General features: G+C 41.2%; 1 protein-coding gene across 4 annotated transcripts in view; it reads right to left on the bottom strand.

Annotated features, from left to right (window-relative positions):
- The window catches only part of ACOT7 (acyl-CoA thioesterase 7), a 147275-nt gene that overhangs the window by 75748 nt on the left and 49954 nt on the right, over positions 1 to 21573 (bottom strand). For all 4 annotated transcript variants that reach the window (XR_004537126.1, XM_033922497.1, XM_033922496.1 and 1 more), the window contains 2 exons: positions 19769 to 19883; positions 3466 to 3552 (listed from right to left, as the gene is read on the bottom strand). Coding sequence is in view for 3 of the 4 variants with exons in the window: in XM_033922497.1 (XP_033778388.1) it covers positions 3466 to 3552; positions 19769 to 19883 (202 nt within the window). In the remaining variant the exon portion in view is untranslated. The remainder of the gene's footprint in view (positions 1 to 3465; positions 3553 to 19768; positions 19884 to 21573) is intronic.

Raw genomic sequence — 21573 nt, 5'->3', positions numbered from 1 at the left:
ATTAATGACCTCATTGTAATAATATTACAATGAGTCGGAGTCTGCTAGGAAGCTTGGAAAAGACCATGGTGAGCCGCTCTGATTAATCAGCCGGTAAAATACTGGCATGCTAAACCAGCTGGAACCGGTTTAGAGACCACTGTTAAAGGCACGATAAGTTTTGAGAATCTAGCCCACAGTCAATCCCTTATATCATCTGTATCCAAAAGTAAAAAGATGAAGGTGGCTAGCAAATAGAGAATTTTAAGATCTAGATGTGAAACCTGGATATAAATACAAGAAGCAGAGATGAGGAATAGAATGTGAAACAAAAAGCAAGCAGGAATTCGTTTCCGATTCTTAATGTATCTGTCACTGATTTTTAAGATCTACCGAGGAAAAGAAAACCTATCAGGGCCATAGAAGAGGCCCCATTTAGAGATATTTATTGACATTTTAAAGTACCTATAAGGCAAGAAGCATGTAAAATGCAAACAGTACAACAAAGAAATGCAAGGCCTGGTTGTCTGAATTGGCTTTATGGGAACTGCTCCTGCTGTGAAGATACAGAAGGGAATACGTCTGAATGTACAGGATCTTCAGGTTCGTAAATATTCTAGGATCATGCAATTATTTTTCTAAGAGCTAGCAGTCTTCCCTAGCCATAGCTTTGGTATGGGCTTCTAAAGTTACCACCTGAGTTCTCATTTTTGAACAAAAGAAAAGTTGTTTTATGGAGCTACTATTTTTAATGAAGCTAAAATAAAACAGGCAAATATTCGTTTTACAGTTTCATTTTTATCACAGCAGAACATTCTGGACTACCAATTTAAAAGGATACAATTTAAATCAAATTCACCCTGCTTCCCAACTCATGATTTAAATCGATTTCATTTAAATAAAATCTGCCTTGCAGTAAGGTGTAACAGTTTCACAGCTTTTCATTTTTCAGCAGTGTCTAAATATAACCTGATTTTAGTGGTGTTAAAATACAAGCTGAGAATTCATTAGCATTTTAAAATTGAAAAATACTATATATAAGCATTTTGTGTTTCGAGCCAATACCTTCTTCCTCTTACAACAAACTCATGCACACCGTTTTTAGCTAGAGAATGAAGATGTTATAAGGAATTTGCAATAACAGAAATACATGTCACAGATTGCTGTTATTAACTATTTAAAATATTTGTACCTTCAACTCCAAACACACAGATAACGGGATCACTAGGAAAGCAACTTTTATAGAGACTGAATGATATCTTCTTATATAGTTTATAAGCTTAAAGTCAGTAACAGCTTAAAATCAGGAAGAAATCAATACAAATATTCTGAACAAACTGCAGATAACAATCATTGTCTCTAAGTACCGGTTATCATGTATAGAAAGTAAAACTAGTATAATAGCAAAAAAACAAAAACCAAAAAAACCCCAAAACCATACAAGCTGACAATAACTGGTATAGCCATCACCTGTGAAATGTTTTATAACTTATGTTACGTGATTAGGAGTCTTCTAAATCATAGTTTCTCAACACGTGGTACATGTACCCTTAGGGGTAAGCGAGCTGTTTGTTGGGGGTATGTAGCACTGCGGTCTCCTGCCCCCCTTCCTCCTAAAGCCGCCGCCACCGGGGATCCCATGCCCTCATTCCTGCCCGCCGACATCTGCCAAAACTGCTGCTGCCAGGGGTACCATGCCCTCCTTCCTGTTTGCCCCCCTCCCCAAAGTCGACCCGGAAGGCTTCTCTCTGATGTCAGAGCTGACGTTGGAGGGAAGCCTTCTGGGTCAGCAGGGGATTCCAGTTACCTCATTCCAGGTGGGCTGCACTTTCCTGCCTTCTGCGGCACTTGTTGCAGGGATGTGCGGCTTTTGCACGCTGCATGTGGCTGACCCAGAAGCCTGCTCGCTGTTGCACTGTGTAAGAGCTGTTGCCCGTGTCACTGCTATAAGTGCTGCAGGAAGGAGCAGTCCAGCTGAACGGCCCTGAAGGAAGCGAGTACCTCCCTGGAGCGAGCAAGTAAGGGAGAGAGGGGACATGATCTGAGACAAACGGAGAAAGGAGGGGGAAGAAGTGCACTAGGACATTGGAGGGGCATGATTTTGGGACACAGGCCGGAAGGCAGGGAGGGGGACACAAACTTGGGACACAGAAGGAAGGGAAATAAGGGAGGGAGGAAATAGAGAAATAAGGGAGGGAGGAAGGGGACACTAACTTGGGACATAGGAGGGAGGAAGGAAATAGAAAGGGAAAATTGTTGGGCATGAGTGTGTGAGTGAGAGGGAAAGGGATGGTGCACATGGGGAAAAGAAGAAAGGAAAATTGGACATAGAGAGAGATGAGTGAGGTAGAGATGCATGGGGAATAGAAGGATGAGAGGAAGAAATGTTGAATAGAGTGGTGGAGAGGGACAGATTGAAGGGGATGCAAAGGGGAGGAATGTTGGATGGTGATGGTGGGAGAAATGTGGCATGGTGCTGGAGAGGGGTGATAGAAGGAGAAATGGGCATGGGATGGTGGGCAGTGGTGAAAAATGCTGCACATAATCCAGGGGATGAGAAAGAAAGAAATGTTGGATGTGGCAGTAGAGGGGGGTGGAACAGATGCACCCTGGATCGATCTCTCTCTTTCCCCATTCCCTTTGCAGCAAGGGAAGAAATCAAAGACAGATGGACAGTGAGAGAGAGAGGAATACATGTTGCCAATAGGGGTGGAGGAGAGAGGAAGAAAAGTTGGACTCATGGAGGAAGAGAGAGAGATGTTGATTGGGGAAGGGAATGAGGTCCGGAGGAGAGGAAGCGTGCAGGAGGCAGAAAGAAAGAAATATTGGATGCACAGTCAGAAGGAAGTGCAACCAGAGATTCATGAAATCACCAGACAACAAAGGTTGGAAAAATATTTTATTTTCAATTTAGTGATTAAAATGTGTCAGTTTTGAGAATTTTTATCTTCTGTCTATATTTTGCACTATATTTGTCTATTTTTCTATAGTTGTTACTGAGGTGATATTGCATATTTTAAAGTCATCTGCCTTGACCTCTTTGGAAAAAAAAAATATATATAAATGATAATTAACATTTTCTCTACGTACAGTGTGCTTTGTGATTTTTTAATTTTGTGGTTACCATTATGTATTAATATGAAAAATGAATGGAATAAATTGCATTACAATTAGTACTATTATTATGGGGGTGGGGTCAGGGGTGGAGCTTTGGCAGGTCTGGGGCAGAGCTTGGATGGGGTACTCGGTTGATTAGGGGTTACTTGGCTTGAAGAAGTTGAGAAACTCTGTTCTAAAGGTTACTTACACCAGTAGGGCTGTGCTTTCATTGATTAAATAATAGTTCTGCAGCTGATAACAGAATTCGTTAAGTGATCAATTGTTTAAATGCCAGGTGAAACTCAATATAATCAGTTTCTTACCCCCCCCAAAAATCACTTAAAATCTGAAAAAGAAGCTCCTGAAGAACTAAGTGTAATTACGTACCTCCATGTACAAAGCCTTGAGGAGTACATTCTGATGGTCCCACCAGATGGATTAGGCTAGACTGGCTAAACCCAACAGTATGAGGTTCTAGAATTAAATAAGAGACAATTACAATCAACAACACAGAATGAACTACTGATAAAGAAGCTCTAGTACAAAGGGAATTTAGGAATTGATTTATTAACCCCACACACAAAATAAGGCTCTTAGGCCTGGATTCTCAAACAGTGCTGATTTTTTAGGTGCTGTTGGACACCCAATCTCAGTTAAAAACACTGTTCAAATGATGTTTTTAACTGAATTTCAAGGCGCTTACTAGCCCCTAAAAAATCAGTGCTGGAATTGCGCCTATGTAGGTGCTTTAGGCCGCTGACGCCACCTTAAAACTTTGGCCTACATATCCACCATCTACCTTTCCTGAAGGCGTGATTCTGCAAACGGTGCCAATATGTAAAAGACACGCAAACAGCGGCTGCTTTTTAGGCGGCTACCAATATTGGTGCCATTTATAGAATACGGGCCTTAAGGACTTGTTTACTAATGTGTGCTAAGCAGTTAGTATGGGTTTTTAGAGTAAAATAACCATTAGCACAGATTCCACTAATGGCTACCAGATACTAAATATTCTGCACTAACTGCTTAGTACAAGTTGGAAGGGGGCTGGGCAGGGTATAGATAGGTACTGGATGTGCACTGAAGTTAGTGAATGATAATTAATGTGTATGCTCTCACTTGTGCAGTTAGGGCAAATGCACTTAATGCCTCTTCAATAAGGGGCATTAAGTGCATCTATGCTAACTGCAAATGATCTTAATGTGTAGCAAGGGATTTTTCTGTGCACTAACTGCAGGGAACATACTGGGCATGCCTCTTAAAGTTATCAATCTTTGCACTTACCGTGTGTTAATTTTGGCTGTTAATACGCTGTAAGTGCAAAATCTTATTGCACTTCAGTATACAGGCACCTAAGATTATCATTGTAATTCAGTAGTGCTATCCGATTCACAATTCAAATCAATTCACCAATTCAGTTTGGCTGAATCAATTTTTTTTTTTAAATCGGACTCACCAATTCAGGCACTGTAGGGTTGGGTGGGGGAGGGGGAAGTAGGAGGCAGTCTGCCCTGGGTGCAGACTATAAGGGGGTACTCCCAGGGTTGGTGTCCATGTCCAAACTTCTTTCCCTTCTGACAGCAGCAACCTTCACCCAGTGTCCTTTCTGCTGGGTCTTGCCTTTGCAGAAACAGGAAATAGGTAGGACTAGCAAAGAGGAAGGTCCAATGCTGGCAGAGCAGTAGAGAGATGCCAGGGCATGGGGAGAGGGAAGGGAAGGAGAGGAGATGCCAGACCATTGGGAAGAAAGGAGGGAAAGGAAGGAGAGGAAATGCCAGAGCATAGAGGGGGAGAGAGATGGAATGGGAGGAGGAGAGATGCCAGACCATTGGGAAGAGAGAGGGGAAAGGAAGGAGAGAAAATGCCAGAGCATGGAGGGGGAGAGAGATGGAATGGAAGGAGAGGAGAGGAGAAAGATGCCAGGGTATGGGGAGGGAAGGAAAGGAGACAGCTGCCAGACCATAGGGTGAGGGTGGGCTGGAGGAAAGGGAAGTGAGAGAGAAGGTGCTGGCCACATGGGGTGAGGGAGGCTGAAGGGAAGAGAGGGTAAAGGCCACATGGGGTGAGCTGGAGCGAAAGGAAGAAAGACAGGGTGCGGTAGGAAAGAGAGCGAGAGAGACACTGGACTGGGGAATAGAGTTGGAGGGGAGGGGAGGGGAAGAGAGAGAGGGTGCTGGACTTTTTTTTTTTTAGGGGGGTACTGAACCTGCAGGGAGGAGAAAAAAATGGAAGGGAAAGTACAGAGAAGGAAGATGGATGGTAAGCATAGAGAAAGAAGAAAATGTCAAATGGGCAGGAGACTCTGGTGAGCAAGTTAACAGAAGACAAACAGAAATCAGAGCCTGGAACCAACATGTTTTGTATAATAAAATGACCAGACAACAAAAGGTAGAAAAAATCATTTTATTTTCTAATTTGTGATTACAATACATCCGATCTGAAATGTATATCCTACCAGAGCTGGAGACAGCAAGCACAAGCTAAAACCTAACAGTGTTTGGGTAATTTCACATGTTAGAGTCAGCGTAAGGTTGGAGAGGACAAAGGGGAGTGGGTTAGGTGAAGAGGCTGCAAAATAAACCCGCCAACTAATTTTAAAGCTATATCATAGAAAGCAAATCAAGTAGTATCGAATCAAAAAAATCAATTCAATTGGCAAAATCAAATCGAAAATTTTAGTATTTTAGCTGAATCGGACAGCTTTAGTATTCAGCAATTTGCTAAATATAAAACCACTGCTAAACAGTGTATATCTTGTTTGATCACTACTGTCTACTATTTCTACTTCCCTGGGATGATAAATTGAATCAAGGTACAACACAGGCAGCCGAGACACCATGGTCATGCAGTTGATGTTGTATTACTACAATATTCCTGAAATATAAAACTAATGGAAGAAATTTGCCAGTTGAACTGAACACAGAAGCAGACACTCTAACCCTCCTCCAGTAAGGCCATTGTTTTGGAAACATATCTATAAGTAAATAGCAACATTTATATTATATAAGAACATAAGAATTGCCATCTCCGGATCAGACCCTGGGTCCATCAAGTCCGGTGATCCGAACATGCGGAGGCCCCGCCAGGTATACCCTGGCATAGTTTTAGTCCCCATATCACTGTATGCTTCTCAAGGGAGATGTGCATCTAATTTACCCTTACCCGTATCACTCTATGCCACTCTTAAGGAGATGTGCATCTAGTTTACCCTTATTGCATATATATATGTAAATACCGATTTCAGAAAGCTATTATTTACATGAGGAGAATTACACTATGCAGAGGTCTTAAAGGGGTGTGGGTCTGAGTGTGGCTTGGATGAGACTAAAATCTACCGATATATTACATGGGAAAAGATTTCCACGGCAGGATTTACGCCAAAGGCACATGAAGGTTTACAAAAGCACACCCGTCGGCCAGGGCTTTACAAGAAGGATTAAGGAAGTCATTCTTCTTAATCCCATTGTAGTTTATTTCCATTTCCAAAAAGAGACCAATTTAAAAATTCAGCCTATGTAATTGGTGACACTTATACATGTAGGTTTGTAAAATGGAGCAGCTATACTTAGAAATAACACAACTCTCAAATGTAAATGCCGACAGCTCCACGTGGAAGCTTCTGGATTCGTGCTGTTCATTTTTCAATGTGTGTTATTTGTAAAATGGCTGTATGTGCTGACAAATACACATGCACTCCTGCAAGTATTTTAGAAAAGTCTCTGCAATAGCAGATCCTTTTCTTCAATACTACAGGAATTAAGCACATTCCAACCTGAACACCTCTATTCCAATCTCTATGTTCTATAAGAACATAAGCAGTGCCTCTGCCAGGTCAGACCACAGATCCATCCCGCCCAGCAGTCCGCTCCCGTGGCGGCCCAAACAGGTCAAGACCTGTCCGAATCACCAGAAGGGGCCCCCTTGCCACCTTGGCTTCCCATTTAAGTCCTGCCCTCCCATCGAAGTCCCAGCCCTCCGGTCCTGCACATGCACGACCCGGTTGGTCTATACTCACTACCTGGTTAACTTCCTATAATTGTGTTACATCCCAGCTCCTCCCTCAGTATCCCACGATCCCTTTAGCCCTCAGGAATCCATCCAATCCCTGTTTGAATCCTTGTACCATACTCTGCCTGATCACTTCCTCCGGTAGCGCATTCCAAGTGTCCACGACCCTTTGGGTGAAAAAAAACTTCCTTGCATTTGTTTTGAACCTGTCTCCCTTCAGTTTCTCAGAATGCCCCCTCGTATTTGTTGTCCCCTTCAGTCTGAAGAATCTGTCCCTATCCACCTCTCTATGCCCCTCATGATCTTGAAGGTCTCTATCATATCTCCCCTGAGCCTCCTTTTCTCCAGAGAGAAGAGCCCCAGCCTATCCAGCCTCTCGGCGTATGAGCAGTGTTCCAGCCCTCTTACCATTTTCGTTGCTCTCCTTTGGACTCTCTCAAGTACCGCCATGTCCTTCTTGAGGTGCGGCGACCAATACTGAACGCAGTATTCTAGATGTGGACGCACCATCGCTCGATACAATGGCATGATGACTTCCCGTGTTCTGGTTACTATGCCCTTCTTTATGATTCCCAGCATCCTGTTGGCTTTTTTCGAGGCTGCTGCGCACTGTGCAGATGGCTTCAGTGATGCATCCACCAGCACACCCAAGTCTCTCTCGAGTCTGCTGTCTCCCAACAATACCCCCCCCCCAATTTGTAGTTGAACAACGGGTTCTTTTTCCCTATATGCATGACCTTGCATTTGTCCACGTTGAAGCGCATTTGCCATTTGTTTGCCCAGTCTTCCAGCTTGTCCAGGTCCCTTTGCATGTCCTCACACTCCTCCCTGGTCCTAACTCTGCCGCACAGTTTGGTATCGTCTGCGAATTTTATAACCTCACATTTTGCCTCCTTTTCCAGGTCATTGATGAATATGTTAAAGAGTAAAGGCCCCAGCACCGATCCCTGTGGCACACCGCTCGTGACTCCCCACCAGTCAGAATATTGACCCTTTACTCCAACCCTCTGCAGTCTACCCGACAACCAGTGCTTGATCCATCTGTGCACATCCCCTCCCACCCCGTGGTTCCACAGCTTCTTAAGTAGCCTTTCATGTGGCACCTTGTCGAAAGCCTTTTGAAAGTCGAGGTAAATGATGTCTATGGGCTCCCCATTGTCCACCCGACTGCTTATTCCCTCAAAGAAGTACAGAAGGTTCGTTAGGCACGACCTTCCCTTACAGAATCCATGCTGGCTTGATCAGCTAAGCCGAGGAGAGAAACAAGCACAGTGAGGGCGGGTGCACGTGGAGAGCGTGCACGTGGTGAGCGGGTGCTTGTAAGTGGAGAGGGCTGGATCCTCCTCCACTGCCATTTTGCTACTGGTCGGTGTACTTTGGGGCTCTGTCCTGGGACCTCTTCTTTTTTCCATCTATACTTCTTCTCTTGACGCTCTAATCTCCTTCCTTGGCTTCCAGTACCATCTTTACACCAATGACTCACAAATTTACCTCTCTACACCTGAAATTTCTACAGAAATCCAGACCTCAGTCTCAGCCTGCCTGGCTGACATTGTTACCTGCATGTCTCGCCGCCATCTAAAATTAAACAAGGCCAAGACTGAACTCCTTATCTTTCCTCCTAAACCTGATTCTCTCCTTCCTCCTTTCTCTATTTCAGTGGATAACACTCTCATCCTCCCTGTCTTGTAAGCTCACAACCTCGGTGTCGTCTTTGACTCATCTTTCATTCTCTTCATATATCCAACAGATCGCCAAAACTTGTCACATCTTTCTATACAACAATCGCTAAAATCCACACTTTCCTTTCTGAGCAAAACCCTCATCCACTTTCTCGTCACCTCTCACCTAGATTACTGCAACTTGCTCCTCATAGGTTTTCTGCTAAGCCATCTCTCTCCCCTTAATCTGTTCAGAATTCTACTGCATGCCTCATATTCCACCAGTGTCGTTATGCTTGTATTACCCCTCTGCTTCACTGGCTCCCTTTCCGCTTCTGCATACAATTCAAACTTCCTAGGATAAGCAGCAACAAATCTGTTTTACTACTTGGGATCTAGCTAGGTACTTCGAACCTGGGTAGGCCACTGTTGAAAACAGGATAACTGGGCTTGATGGACCTTCAGTCTGTTCCAGTATGGCAATTCTTATATTCTTTTACTAAACTACAAGTGAATTCACTCTGCAGCTACTCAATATCTCTGCTTTCTTATCTCTCCATGTACTCTACCCTGGGAACTCCATTCGTCAGGCTAGTCTTTCTTGTCTGTAACCCTTCTCCCAACTCCTGACTCCATCCCTTCTGCCTTGCTGTTCTGTATGTCTGAAACAACCTGCCTGACTCGGTACGTCGAATTAGCGTGCACTAGCTGAAAAATTACTGCCTGCTTAAAAGGAGGCGGTAGTGGCTAGCACGTGGCAATTTAACGTGCGCTATTCCGCGCTTTAAGCCCTAACGCACCTTTGTAAAAGGAGCCCTATATTTTTCTTAAATTGTAATTTGAAAATCTTCAATTAAAAATGAACAAACCACCAATATAAAAATACACACATTGTTAGCATGACACATGCTTTCACAGTTGGAATTTGGGTGGTGCAATCAAGCACATAAATTACTTATAAACTGCTATAAATTTATGCATGTATTTACAAAATATAGGCATGTACATTTAAATGAGATTGGTACCTGGTTAAATGATCACACCTTAAATTAAAGCAGTTTTTTTGACCACTTATGCTAGTACTGTATTTTATAAAGAAAATTAAGCACCTACTTTTCCTTATAAAATAGATGCATTTTGATCGCCTTTGTCTAGGTACCCGGTTATAAAATTACCCTCATAAACTAGATTTTCACACATGAAAATGCCCCCTAATCCTTCTAAAATGACATCTTAATTACCACATAAGAGGCAATTTTCAAAGCCATCTATCCTCTTGACTCCAATAGCAGGTATACTTTTAACTGGGTTAGAGACACAACCCAGGGCAGAGGGGTTTAGGTTGTAAGAGGAAAACAGTGCTTATACATTCAACTTTACTAAACATAATATTGAAAATAAAGAATTTGATATTTATGTTAAAATTATAGTTTATTATTTTTTTTAGCAAACTACAGTACAATGCATGCTTGATATTCTACCCCCTATTAGCCACCCACACAAACAGCAGGTGCAAACAGCATATGCCCTTTGTAAGTACATACTTTATGCTACCTGATTTTTAAAGGGAAACTATCCAGATATTATACACAAACACACACTCTGCAACTAAGAAGATACTGAAAAGTCTCTGAGCTAATTCTGAGGACAATTAGCCTTTAATATCTTTATTTTTAAAGCAGACACCTTCCACATTCTGATACAAACCTCATGCTGTGCTTTTAGATTGAAATAAATAAGCAGCCTTTCAATTTGAAATCAGTTTGAGAGGGTTTTCAGTGGAATATGGTTTAACAAGCAACAGAGACAAGATATTTTAAAAACCATTTCCTTAATGGCAAATGCACACCCATGAAATGATTATTAGCCTAGAAACATTATACACAGGAAATATTTTCCACATTTTCTTTTCCAGCTGTTCATCTGATTTTCTCAAGGGAATCAGTCTCTTCTGGGGCTTCTTTGTTTTCTCATTCAAAGTTGATCGATAATTATTGTCCTTGCTATGTCCACTGTTTTCTACGTCATCGATGTTAATTCCGAACCAAAAACTATTTTCACACTAAAGTAGTCAGGCTTTAAGTGTCCTCTTTTGCATATGCAGATAGAGGTCACTGTGAATGTCCTGGGGAGGCCTTTAATATAGCCCCCCCAAATTTATATTCGAGGCAGCCTTCCCCCCCCCTTTTTCGGGGGGAAGAATAAAGGTTAACTCGGTTTATATTTGGGTAGATTTATATTCAAGTATATAAGGTAATATGGCAACATGGCACATTTCTCCTTCCTCTATTTGCAGAAGCATGCATGTCCTATTCAGCGACTGGATGTGAAAAGATATCATAAAATGAGTCTCAGTAGGGTGGCAGAAGTTGTGTGTGTGTAAGTTTGTGCAAATGTGCCATTGTGAACAAACAGACAATAGGCACCTAAAATGAGAATTTGAAAAAAGAAAACAAATGATGCCAGATCTGGACATACCTCCTCCCTACTCAACCTGTGTCTCCCCCAGACCCTAACTTAACTTACCTCAAAGTCATATGATTTAAATGTTGCTCCTGCCCTTCTGGTGCCATATCCAAAATGACACAAGCATCATTACCTAATTTGAATTATATTTCTATTTTGTTACTGCCATTTGGAAGCATGCATTCAGTGGCATGAGAGCAACTGCGTATCCTTCACGTCTCCGTTCCAACCTGTGGCTACAGGGTAGGTTAAAAGTAGTAAAGGGGGAGAGGGATGGCCCCTAGCCTGGGGATATAATTTAAAAATATTTTTAGTATACTTAGGGAACAAATGCACTACTCAAAACAAAATGATAAAAGAATTAAATAGTGTCTGTTTTTCTTTCTTTTAGAAAATGAATCCAATAGGAAATTTGCTGACATGATGCCTATTTTGTTTTAAATGAAATTACATAATAATGCGGCATAAAGCCTTAGGGCTCCTTTTACAAGGGTGTGTTAGGGCCTTTAACGCGCGCTAAAATGCCCCACACGCTAGCCGCTACCGCCTCCTTTTAGGCAGGTGGTAATTTTTCAGTGGCTGGCTAATCTTCAGTGGCGTGCACGCTAATCTTGTGCGCAAGCTAAAAACGCTAGAGCACCTTAATAAAAGAAGCCCTTAGTCAACCTTTAGGTCAGATATATTTACTCAGCCACTTTAATATTCTGGAAGACACTGTGGACAGATTAACATAAAAAAAGATGTAAACCTTATTTTATTTTTGCTTCAGAGAAGAGTTCTAGTATCTTATCTGTCCTCAAGAACATGAGTTTTGGAGACCTAGCTGAAGGTGATCACCATCACATAAGAACATAAGCAATGCCTCCGCTGGGTCAGACCTGAGGTCCATTGTGCCCAGCAGTCCGCTCACGCGGCGGCCCAACAGGTCCAGGACCTGTGCAGTAATCCTCTATATATACCCCTGTATCCCCTTTTCCAACAGGAAATTGTCCAATCCTTTCTTGAACCCCTTGAACATCCATTTCTTGATCCAGTAAAAGACAGGACAGTCCACAAAAGATTATGCATCATAATAACTGTAGCTGAAAGAAAATCTATAACAAAGCCTGTACACTGAATTTACAGATGGGGGGCAAGTGTGAATACAAATCTGGCCAATACTGATAAAGCAACTGAAAGCTAACGGCAGTAGTCAATAAATAACATTTTTCACAGCAAGGAAAGGAACATCCACAATGTAGTATACAGATACTTTAATCTGTTCATCTATGGGCTTTTGAAACAGGTTTCTTAACAATTCACAATTCAATTATGAGGGATTTTTTTTACAGAATGGAGAGCCAGAAAATACTTTTCTCTAGTTTATCCTGCCTTTGCAGGGTATCCTTCCATACTCCACCTGTCTGAATTTTCTTTCATGAGGCCTGCAGTAGGTTTTCCTACTTTAACCAGCGACTCTTTCCACATATAAAGTCAAGAACTGCTGTAATTTCCTCTAGCAAAGACAGTAGAATAGCATTTCCATCGGTGTAACAAATACTACTCTTTAGTCAATAATATCATCTTGCTACAAGAGCTTCAGTTAACTGTTTGTTTTTTTTAATTAAATTTTTATTAGAATTTTATAATATAACAACAACAATCCAACAACACAGATATATAACACTGCATACAAATCAAGACAGGCCAGCAAATACAATATAAAGTTCAAAACTTCTACCTCCCCACCAGCTCCCATCTCCAAACCTCTATATACCATAAGATAAAAAAATAGTGTGCACTCTATACCCAGTCCAAAACAATCCCCATCATTAAGAAAAAGATCTGTAACCCCCAGAAAACTTAATGCACTCCATAGGGCAGTCCCTCTGTGGTTCCTTCAGAGATACCCCCCATTATCCCCGCAAACCCCCCTCCCCCAAAGAAAGAATTAAAGAACACGTAACATTTTTTCCCAAGTCCGTTCCTGCTGTACATAATAACCATAATGCTGAGCAGCTAGGCATTCTATCTGTGCTAGTTTCCTTAATTTAAACAACCTTCTTCCCCCGTGGGAACAACGGTGTTCTTCCAATGCTGTGCAATCAGGCACTTAGCCGCTGCCAGGCCCATACGCACAAGTTTAGTCCGCCAGGGATCACCTCTAATATTATGCATCCCCAGTAAACAAACCTGAGGTAAAATCTGGACCGGGTCCTGGATCCACTGTGTTAAAGTAGTAGGACCATACAACCAAAATAGCTTAATCGCCCCACACTCCCACCAGATGTGCAAAAAGGAGCCAGGACCCAAACCACACCGCCAACATAAATCAGGTACCTGAGGATACATAATATGTAACCGCTCAGGGGTTTCAGTTAACTGTTTATGACACATGAGAGATACCATTTCTATCCTAGTCTGCTAGAGGAGCAGAATCAACCATCATAATCTGACCGAGAATCTTCTCCTGGGTCATCCAGAGTCCCCCACAATGTCACCACTATTAAGAGGAAAAAATACTTGCTTAATTAACCTATGAAATCCTTATGACATAACTTGCATTATGAAAAGTAACCTACTTCATATAATTTTCATCAGGAAAGATACTCAATCAATGATGAGAATTTACATCTTACCATGAGCTTGTCTGTCTGAAGCATATAGGATTAAAAAAAGAAGATAAGACAAAAGATGACCTTGCAGTTTTCCCTTCTCAAAATGATTTTATGGATATGTTAGTTAACATGAACTGGAGCATACACATTAGGCTTGATTCACTAAAGGGGCAATTCTATAAACTGGCATCTCAATCTGGGCGCCCCAAAGCCATGCACTTAGCACCAAGTTTCTGTTATAGTTGGCATTGGCATGCCCATGTATAAGCACATCCTCTTATATCATGTCAGAGGCAGGAGTAGGCTGGCTCACTTTGGTGCGCCAAGTGACGTGGGTAATTTATAGTATTCCATGCACTACTTGTGGTCCGCCCATGCTTGTCCCACATCTATGACTCCCATCACAATTAGGTGCTACCTTATGAAATAGCACCTAGTCCACACTGTCAATTAATAGTGTCTTTATGTCTAGGCACCACTTTGCAGAATTGCCCCCTAAGACTTTTCTCCCTCTTTGTGTCTGTGGAAAAAAGATCTTGATGAGTCAGGTCATTGTGCTCTGAGAATAAAAGCATATCTCCTACCTTGAAGAGGATAAAGCCAGATAAAGCTGAGCTTTTTCCGTTTTTGCCTGTTCTTTTACTGAGATTTATATCTATAGCATGAAGTGCTCAGGACTTTGCAAAAATGTTTGTGCAAGTGGAACAGGAAGAGCTCTCATAAAAAGAATCTAAGGCTTTTATAACAGCATCAAAAGAAGTTAAATGCTATAAAACAGAGGATTTTGGCGTGCATAAAAATAGACAAAATTTTGAAAGTACAACTTTTAGATCTTGAGCATAAAGCTTAGGGATTCAAAAGCATACATATCCCTATCTTTAAGAGGCCAATTTTTTAAAGCCATTTCCGCAGGTGAAACAGTGGTCAACTATTTGAAAGCTTTCATGCTATCAGATGGTAAATGTAAATACACTGTTTCACTATCCCCCAAATTCTATATAGAGTGCTTTGAGTGGTGCATGCATATTTGGACACGTAGCCAATTTGTGTGAATCTTAATTGAATAATGAGCAAATTAGGGCTGATAATTGTCTTAACAAGCAATTATCAGAGTTGTATTGCAGGTATTAAGCTATGGAACACCCAGGTGGAACAGTTATGGTTGTGTTCTGACCAGTTAAGATTTAAAAAATTATTTTAAACGCAATGGTCTGTTAACAGTATTTTTGTGAAATATCTAAGTGGCACAGGGGCTTATTTTTAAAAGTAGTTGTTTTTAGGATTTTGCTTTGTGATGTTTATTCCTAAGATTTTATGTTCATACTCTGTAAATCGCCTGGTTGTAGACGGTATATACATTTTAAAAATAAGTTGTATTTAATTTAAATGTATTCATGTAAATTTAGGCAAGGAAGTGAGAAATGGGAGGGTCATGGGTAAATCAGGGGGGGGCATTCCTCACATTTACGTGCATAATTATAGAGTAAGAGAAATCCACAAATAACTTTAGGCATGAAGATTTGCAGCACATTTCTGCTGGTGCAAATAGCTGCACCTCCCAGGCATAAGCACTATTCTATAAACCATGTCTAACTTTAGGTGTCGTTTCGGGCATTTTTTCCACATCAATTTTTTAGGCACAATATAGAATTCAATCCTTAAGTTTTTTAAATTTTTATTTATAAATTTCACTTAATTACATGATCACCATCAATATGGAGAATCAAGAAAACTAAGAAAAATTATCTATTACATGAAAAAAAAAACTATCAATATTTGTCCACAATAATTGAAAATTGGATCCAAGAATCAAAGAAAAATGTCATATTTAAAGTGAAAGTAGATGCAAACTTTCATTATGAACAATCTACACATTGTAGTTATGTGGAAAATAGGAAAGTTTATCCCTTCAAGGTGTTTATTAGTTGAAACAAATAAATAAATAGACAAATAATTTTATAAACAGAGTGCATAACTTGTGCACCAAGTATATTTATAAACTATACCAATATAGAAAAAATTATACCAATATAGAAAAATGAAGGCAGATAAAGACCATATGGCATCTAGTCTGCCTAACCATCTACAATCCCCTCTTTTCCCTTATAGATCCAACATACTCGTACCAAGCTTTCTTGAATTCTGATACACTTTATGTCTCCACCACTTCCACAGGAGGCCATTCCAAGCATTCTATTACTACTAAGAACATAAGAAGTGCCTCTGCTGGGTCAGACCAGAGGTCCATCGTGCCCAGTAGTCCGCTCGCGCGGCCGGCAACAGGTCCAGGACTTGTACAGTAGTCCTCTATCTATACCCTTCTATCCCCTTTTCCTTCAGAAAATTGTCCAATCACTTCTTGAACCCTAACACCATACTTTGTTCTATCACGCCCTCTGGAAGCGCATTCCAGGTGTCCACCACCCCGTTGGGTGAAGAAAAACTTCCTAGCATTGGTTTTGAATCTGTCCCCTTTCAACTTGTCCGAATGCCCTCTTGTTTTTGTAGTTTTTGAGAGTTTGAAGAATCTGTCCCTCTCCACTTTCTCTATGCCCTTCATGATCTTATAGGTCTCAATCATGTCCCCTCTAAGTCTTCTCTTCTCCAGGGAAAAGAGCCCCAGTTTTTCCAGTCTCTCAGTGTATGAAAGGTTTTCCATACCCTTTATGAAATGTGTCGCTCTCCTCTGAACATTCTCGAGTATCGCCATATCCTTCTTAAGGTACGGCGACCAATATTGGACGCAGTACTCCAGATGCGGATGCACCATCTCCCGATACAACGGTTGGATAACTTCTTTCGTTCTGGTTGTAATACCCTTCTTGATTATACCTAGCATTCTATTCGCTCTCTTGGCAGCCGTTGCGCACTGTGCTGATGGCTTCATTGTCTTGTCCATTATTACCCCCAAGTCCCTTTCTTGGGTATTGTCACTCAATAATATCCCTCCCATCGTAAATTTTTTGCTTCCTACATGCAAAACTTTACATTTCTCTACATTGAACTTCATCTGCCATCTTGTCGCCCATTCCCCTAGCTTGTTCAGGTCCCTTTGTAATTCTTCGCAATCCTCTTTACTCCGAGCACCACTAAATAGTTTGGTGTTGTTCTGCAAATTTTATTATTTCACACTTTGTCCCTGTTTCTATATCATTTATAAACATATTGAATAGCAGCGGTCCGAGCACCGAACCCTGTGGAGCTCCACTCGTGACCCTCCTCCAGTCCGAATAGTGGACCTTCATTCCTACCCTCTGCTTCCTACCTGCCAACTAATTTCTGATCCAACTGTGTACATCTCCTTTCACCCCATGGTTCTTCAGTTTCCGAAGTAGGCATTCATGGGGTACCTTGTCAAAGGCTTTTTGGAAATCTAAATATACGATGTCTATGGGGTCCTCTTTGTCCATCCATTTGTTAATTCCTTTGAAGAAGTGCAGTAAGTTCGTTAGGCACGATCTCCCCTTGCAGAGGCCATGTTGGCTTGTGATTAGAAGTTTATTTATTTCAAAATGCTTATCGATGCTGTCTTTTATCAGCGCTTCCGCCATTTTCCCCGGAACCGAGGTCAGACTTACTGGTCTGTAGTTCCCCGTGTCACCTCTTCATCCCTTTTTAAAGATGAGTGTAACATTGGCTATCTTCCAATCCTCCGGGATCACTCCTGTTTTCAGGGATAGATTGCAATTTGCTGTAGTAGTTCCGCTATTTCCTCCTTAAGTTCTTTCAGAATCCTTGGGTGGATTCTGTCCGGGCCGGCAATTTGTCAGTTTTTAATTTTTCTATCTGCCTGCGTATGTCTTCAAGGCTTATTTCCATGGATGCTAGTTTATCTGTTTGGTCTCCTTTGAAGATTTGCTCAGGTTCCGGTATGTTGGATGTTTCCTCTTTTGTAAATACAGACGAGAAGAACATGTTAAGTCTTTCAGCGACCTCTTTCTCCTCCTTCACCACTCCCTTCCTGTCTCCGTCATCCAGTGGTCCCACCTCCTCCCTAGCTGGCTGCTTCCCTTTAACATATCTGAAGAACAGTTTGAAATTTTGTGTTTCCTTGGCTAGCCTTTCTTCATATTTTCTTTTGGCTTTTCTAACCACTCGGTGACAATCTTTTTGATACTTCCTGTGCTCTTTCTAATTCTCCTCAGTTTTGTCCTTTTTCCATTTCCTGAATGAATTCTTCTTATCCTCTATCGCTTTCTTCACTTCTTTGGTTATCCACACCGGGTCTTTTGTTCGATTCTTTTTGCACCCATTTCTGAATTTTGGGATATGCAGATTTTGCGCCTTGATCACCGTGTGTCCTTGAATAAAGACCAGGCTTGCTCTACAGTCTGCCATTTCTTTGAGGTGTTCCTAAGTTTCTTCGTTCCATTTCTCTCATCGCTTTGTAGTTTCCTTTCTTGAAGTTAAAAGTTGTCGCTATGGTTCTTTTTCCCTTCGGTATTCCTACTTCAATTTTAAACTTGATCATATTGTGATTGCTGTTTCCCAATGGTCTCATTACTTCCACTTCCTTCACAGGCCCTCTTAGCCCATTTAGGATTAGGTCCAGAGTGGCATTCCCTCTCGTCAGTTCTCTAACAAGTTGATCCATGAAGCAATCCTGTATAGCCTCCAGGAATCCAGTCTCTCTGGCGCATTTGGAGCTTCCAAGACTCAAATCTATCCCGGGATAGTTGAAGTCTCCCATAATAATCGTGTTACCGCTTTTGCATTCTCGCTTCTATCGCGCTACCAGACGCACAGAGCGCTGCACCCTTTCTGTGAAAAAGTATTTTCTTAGGTTACTTCTGAAATCTATCCCCTTTCACCTTCAACCTATGTCCCCTCATTCCACAGTTTTCTTTCAATTGAAAGAGACTTGCCTCATGCGCATTTATGCCACATAGGTATTTAAAATCTCTTTCAAATTCCCCCCTCTTCTGACTTTCCTCCAAAGTATATATATTGAGATATTTAAATCTGTCAACATATGCTTTATGATGAAGAGCAGTGACCATTTTAGTAGCCTTCCCCTGGACCAACTCCATCCTGTTTTTTCCATCATCTTTTCATCAATCCGCACCTTTTTGAAGGTGCGGTTTCCAGAATAACATCATTGGTCATCTTCCTTCTACCAGGTCTCAGTATCCAGGCTGCACAGGATACTGCTCACCATATGCTGGAGACTGAGAAATAAGAACATAAGAAATACTGATTCTCTACTAGCCAAATAGAATACTAATGTAGCAACATCACTGACTCCATAGTCTCAGTCTGCTGGAAGGAGAGAATAGATCCATGTATTTAGACTGGTCTGGAGGGACGCTAAGGAAATTACATCTTTTGCTTTGACCAGCTTATTTTGCTTTGACTTTATGAAAGCAGAGTAGCTCCTAAAAGAAATGTATCACCTAAGTTCAACAAAATAGTATGACCAAAATTTTTTGGTCTATTTCTGCACAACACTTTTCTAAAATAAAACTACAAGCTCCTTTTAATCTTTCCATAACCAAAGACTTAGGGCCTGTTTTACAAAGTCGTGCTACCGGCTGCTGCGCGGTAATGGCCCCGAAGCACATAGAGATTTAAAGGGCTTTGGAACTGTTGCCGCGTGGCAGCCGCTAACGTGGCTTTGTAAAACAGGCTGTTAGTCATCAATCCTTTTCATCTTCTCAACATCTATAAAGACAGCATTTCCTTTAACAAACCATACAGTCATCTCACATTCAATGTTCAAATAACTTCTGGAGTCCTTTCATTTAATGGAGCACATAGGAATTGCATCATGGGTTCATAAGACCTTATTTCTCAGGATTAACATCAAAAGGTGGAGAGGGAACTTACTTATTAAGGGCTCTTTTTACAAAGCTGCAGTAATCGCTCCGATGCCCATAGGGATTTAATGGGCGCTAGAGAGTTTGCAGGACAGCTTTGTAAAAGGGGGGTTAAGAGATTTTATTAATGAATGCAGTTCACCTGGATTAACAATAGGCAGAATAACATCATCAGCTCTGTGCTTGGTTTCCAGTCGTTCTAGTTTTTGAGCTTCATACCGTTTTTTCCCTTCCTCCTCTTGTTCTTGTTTTTCATACTAAGAAGAAAAACATAAGAGGCATCCTGAGTATGTCACATATTCTGAGTGCTTGAAAATAGCTTGATGAAAAAGCTGAATAAAGTTATTTTATTTGTGCAATCAGTAAAGTAACATTGTGAAAGGGAGTTCAAATAGTGGGCACAAAAATTGAAAAAATGCAAAAACCTTGGATTTAAATAAGTCAATAGGCCCAGCTAAGACAGCAATGACCTCTGGCCACCACTGAAATATATTTTTTTTTTAATCAGAAAGCAGAAAGCTAATAGTTTTCTGTAATTCAATGAATTGTCTTAGGGCTCCTTTTACAAAATCGCAGTAGAGATTTCTACTGCAGGCCAGTGAGGTAAATGCTCCGATGCTCATAGGAATTATTATTTTATTTTATGAATTTATTCATTTGTTACAACATATAGTAACTTCAGGCAATTATACAAAATTCTACATAAAATTACTCCAAAGTTAAAGTATTTATTAAGTCCACATTATTGGGGCTGAATATCACCTAAAGGAATCACTTCAATAAAGGAAAAAATTATATCATCCTAATCTCTTTCTATATCGCTTCACTTATTCTCAACCTCTAAACTTGTTATAGGTAAAGTGTCTATTTTGGATTTACCTTGAAGAAATATTTCCAATTGAGCTGGCTCAACAAAAATATACTTATTATTCTCATAAGTCACCAGGCACTTACATGGGAATTTAAGAAAGAATAAAGCCCCCCAGACAGGACACGAGGCTTGAGTTGCAGGAACTTTCTTCTCCTGTATTGCATCTGTTTAGAGACGTCATAGGAATTCTATGAGTGCCAGAGCATTTACCTTGACAGCCCGTGGTAGAAACCTCTATCATGGTTTAGTAAAAGCCAGCATATTTTTTAAAAGACCAAAAATAACAAAATATGGATATACAGTATTTTTTGCTCCATAAGACGCACCCCCCTGCAGAGGAGGAAAACCCAAGTAAAAAAAATTCTGCCCACCACCCTGCCCTGTACCCTGTCCCCCATCTGGTGATCTAGTGGTAGATTGGGACAGGGTACAAGGTAAGTAGAGAGAGAATTAAGATGGCCCAGAGAATTGTTTTCAGAATAGCCCTGTAAGAAGAAAGCAAAAGATCTAGGCGGGAATACTCAAAAAGAGAGGAGAGAGGGGAAGATATGAGAAAGACATTCAAATGCTGATGACAGTTAGAAGTAAAATCATACTGAGGGGAGTTCTCCTGGCCTCCTTCAAGCTGAACACAGACACTGAAGACCCTCGGCAGTTCAACAGGCATGCCAGATAAGGCTCACAAAATTCAGGGTGAAGCCTTGAACTGAAGGTCTTGAGGTCCTCCTGGGCTCTGCAGCCACTGCACATTTGCGCTAAGCCAATGCACTTTCAGAGAGTTCTGGAAAGGATGTTTTCCCTTGGGACTGCATCTCCTGTGGATCACCAGCCTTGGAGGATTCAGAGGAGGTTGAGCCCAAGGCTTCCGCCACACGTGGGACCCTGGCATGATATAGGGGTAAGAAGGCATGGGGCTTCATCCCTATAAATCAGTAAAATCAAGGGGCTTTTGAGGCAGATGGAGACTTTAGAATTTAAAAAAACTGTTTAAAATACAAGATGGCTGATGCCAGTAAAATCACACAAAAAACAGCCTGAAATACAAAAATAGCAGGGAAAGGGTGGGGGACCTTGGC

This window comes from Geotrypetes seraphini, chromosome 15 (genome assembly GCF_902459505.1).
Source record: "Geotrypetes seraphini chromosome 15, aGeoSer1.1, whole genome shotgun sequence".
Lineage (NCBI taxonomy): Eukaryota > Metazoa > Chordata > Amphibia > Gymnophiona > Dermophiidae > Geotrypetes > Geotrypetes seraphini.
Note: the sequence above shows the minus strand (reverse complement) of the source record. Positions and strands in the feature narration are given on the sequence as shown.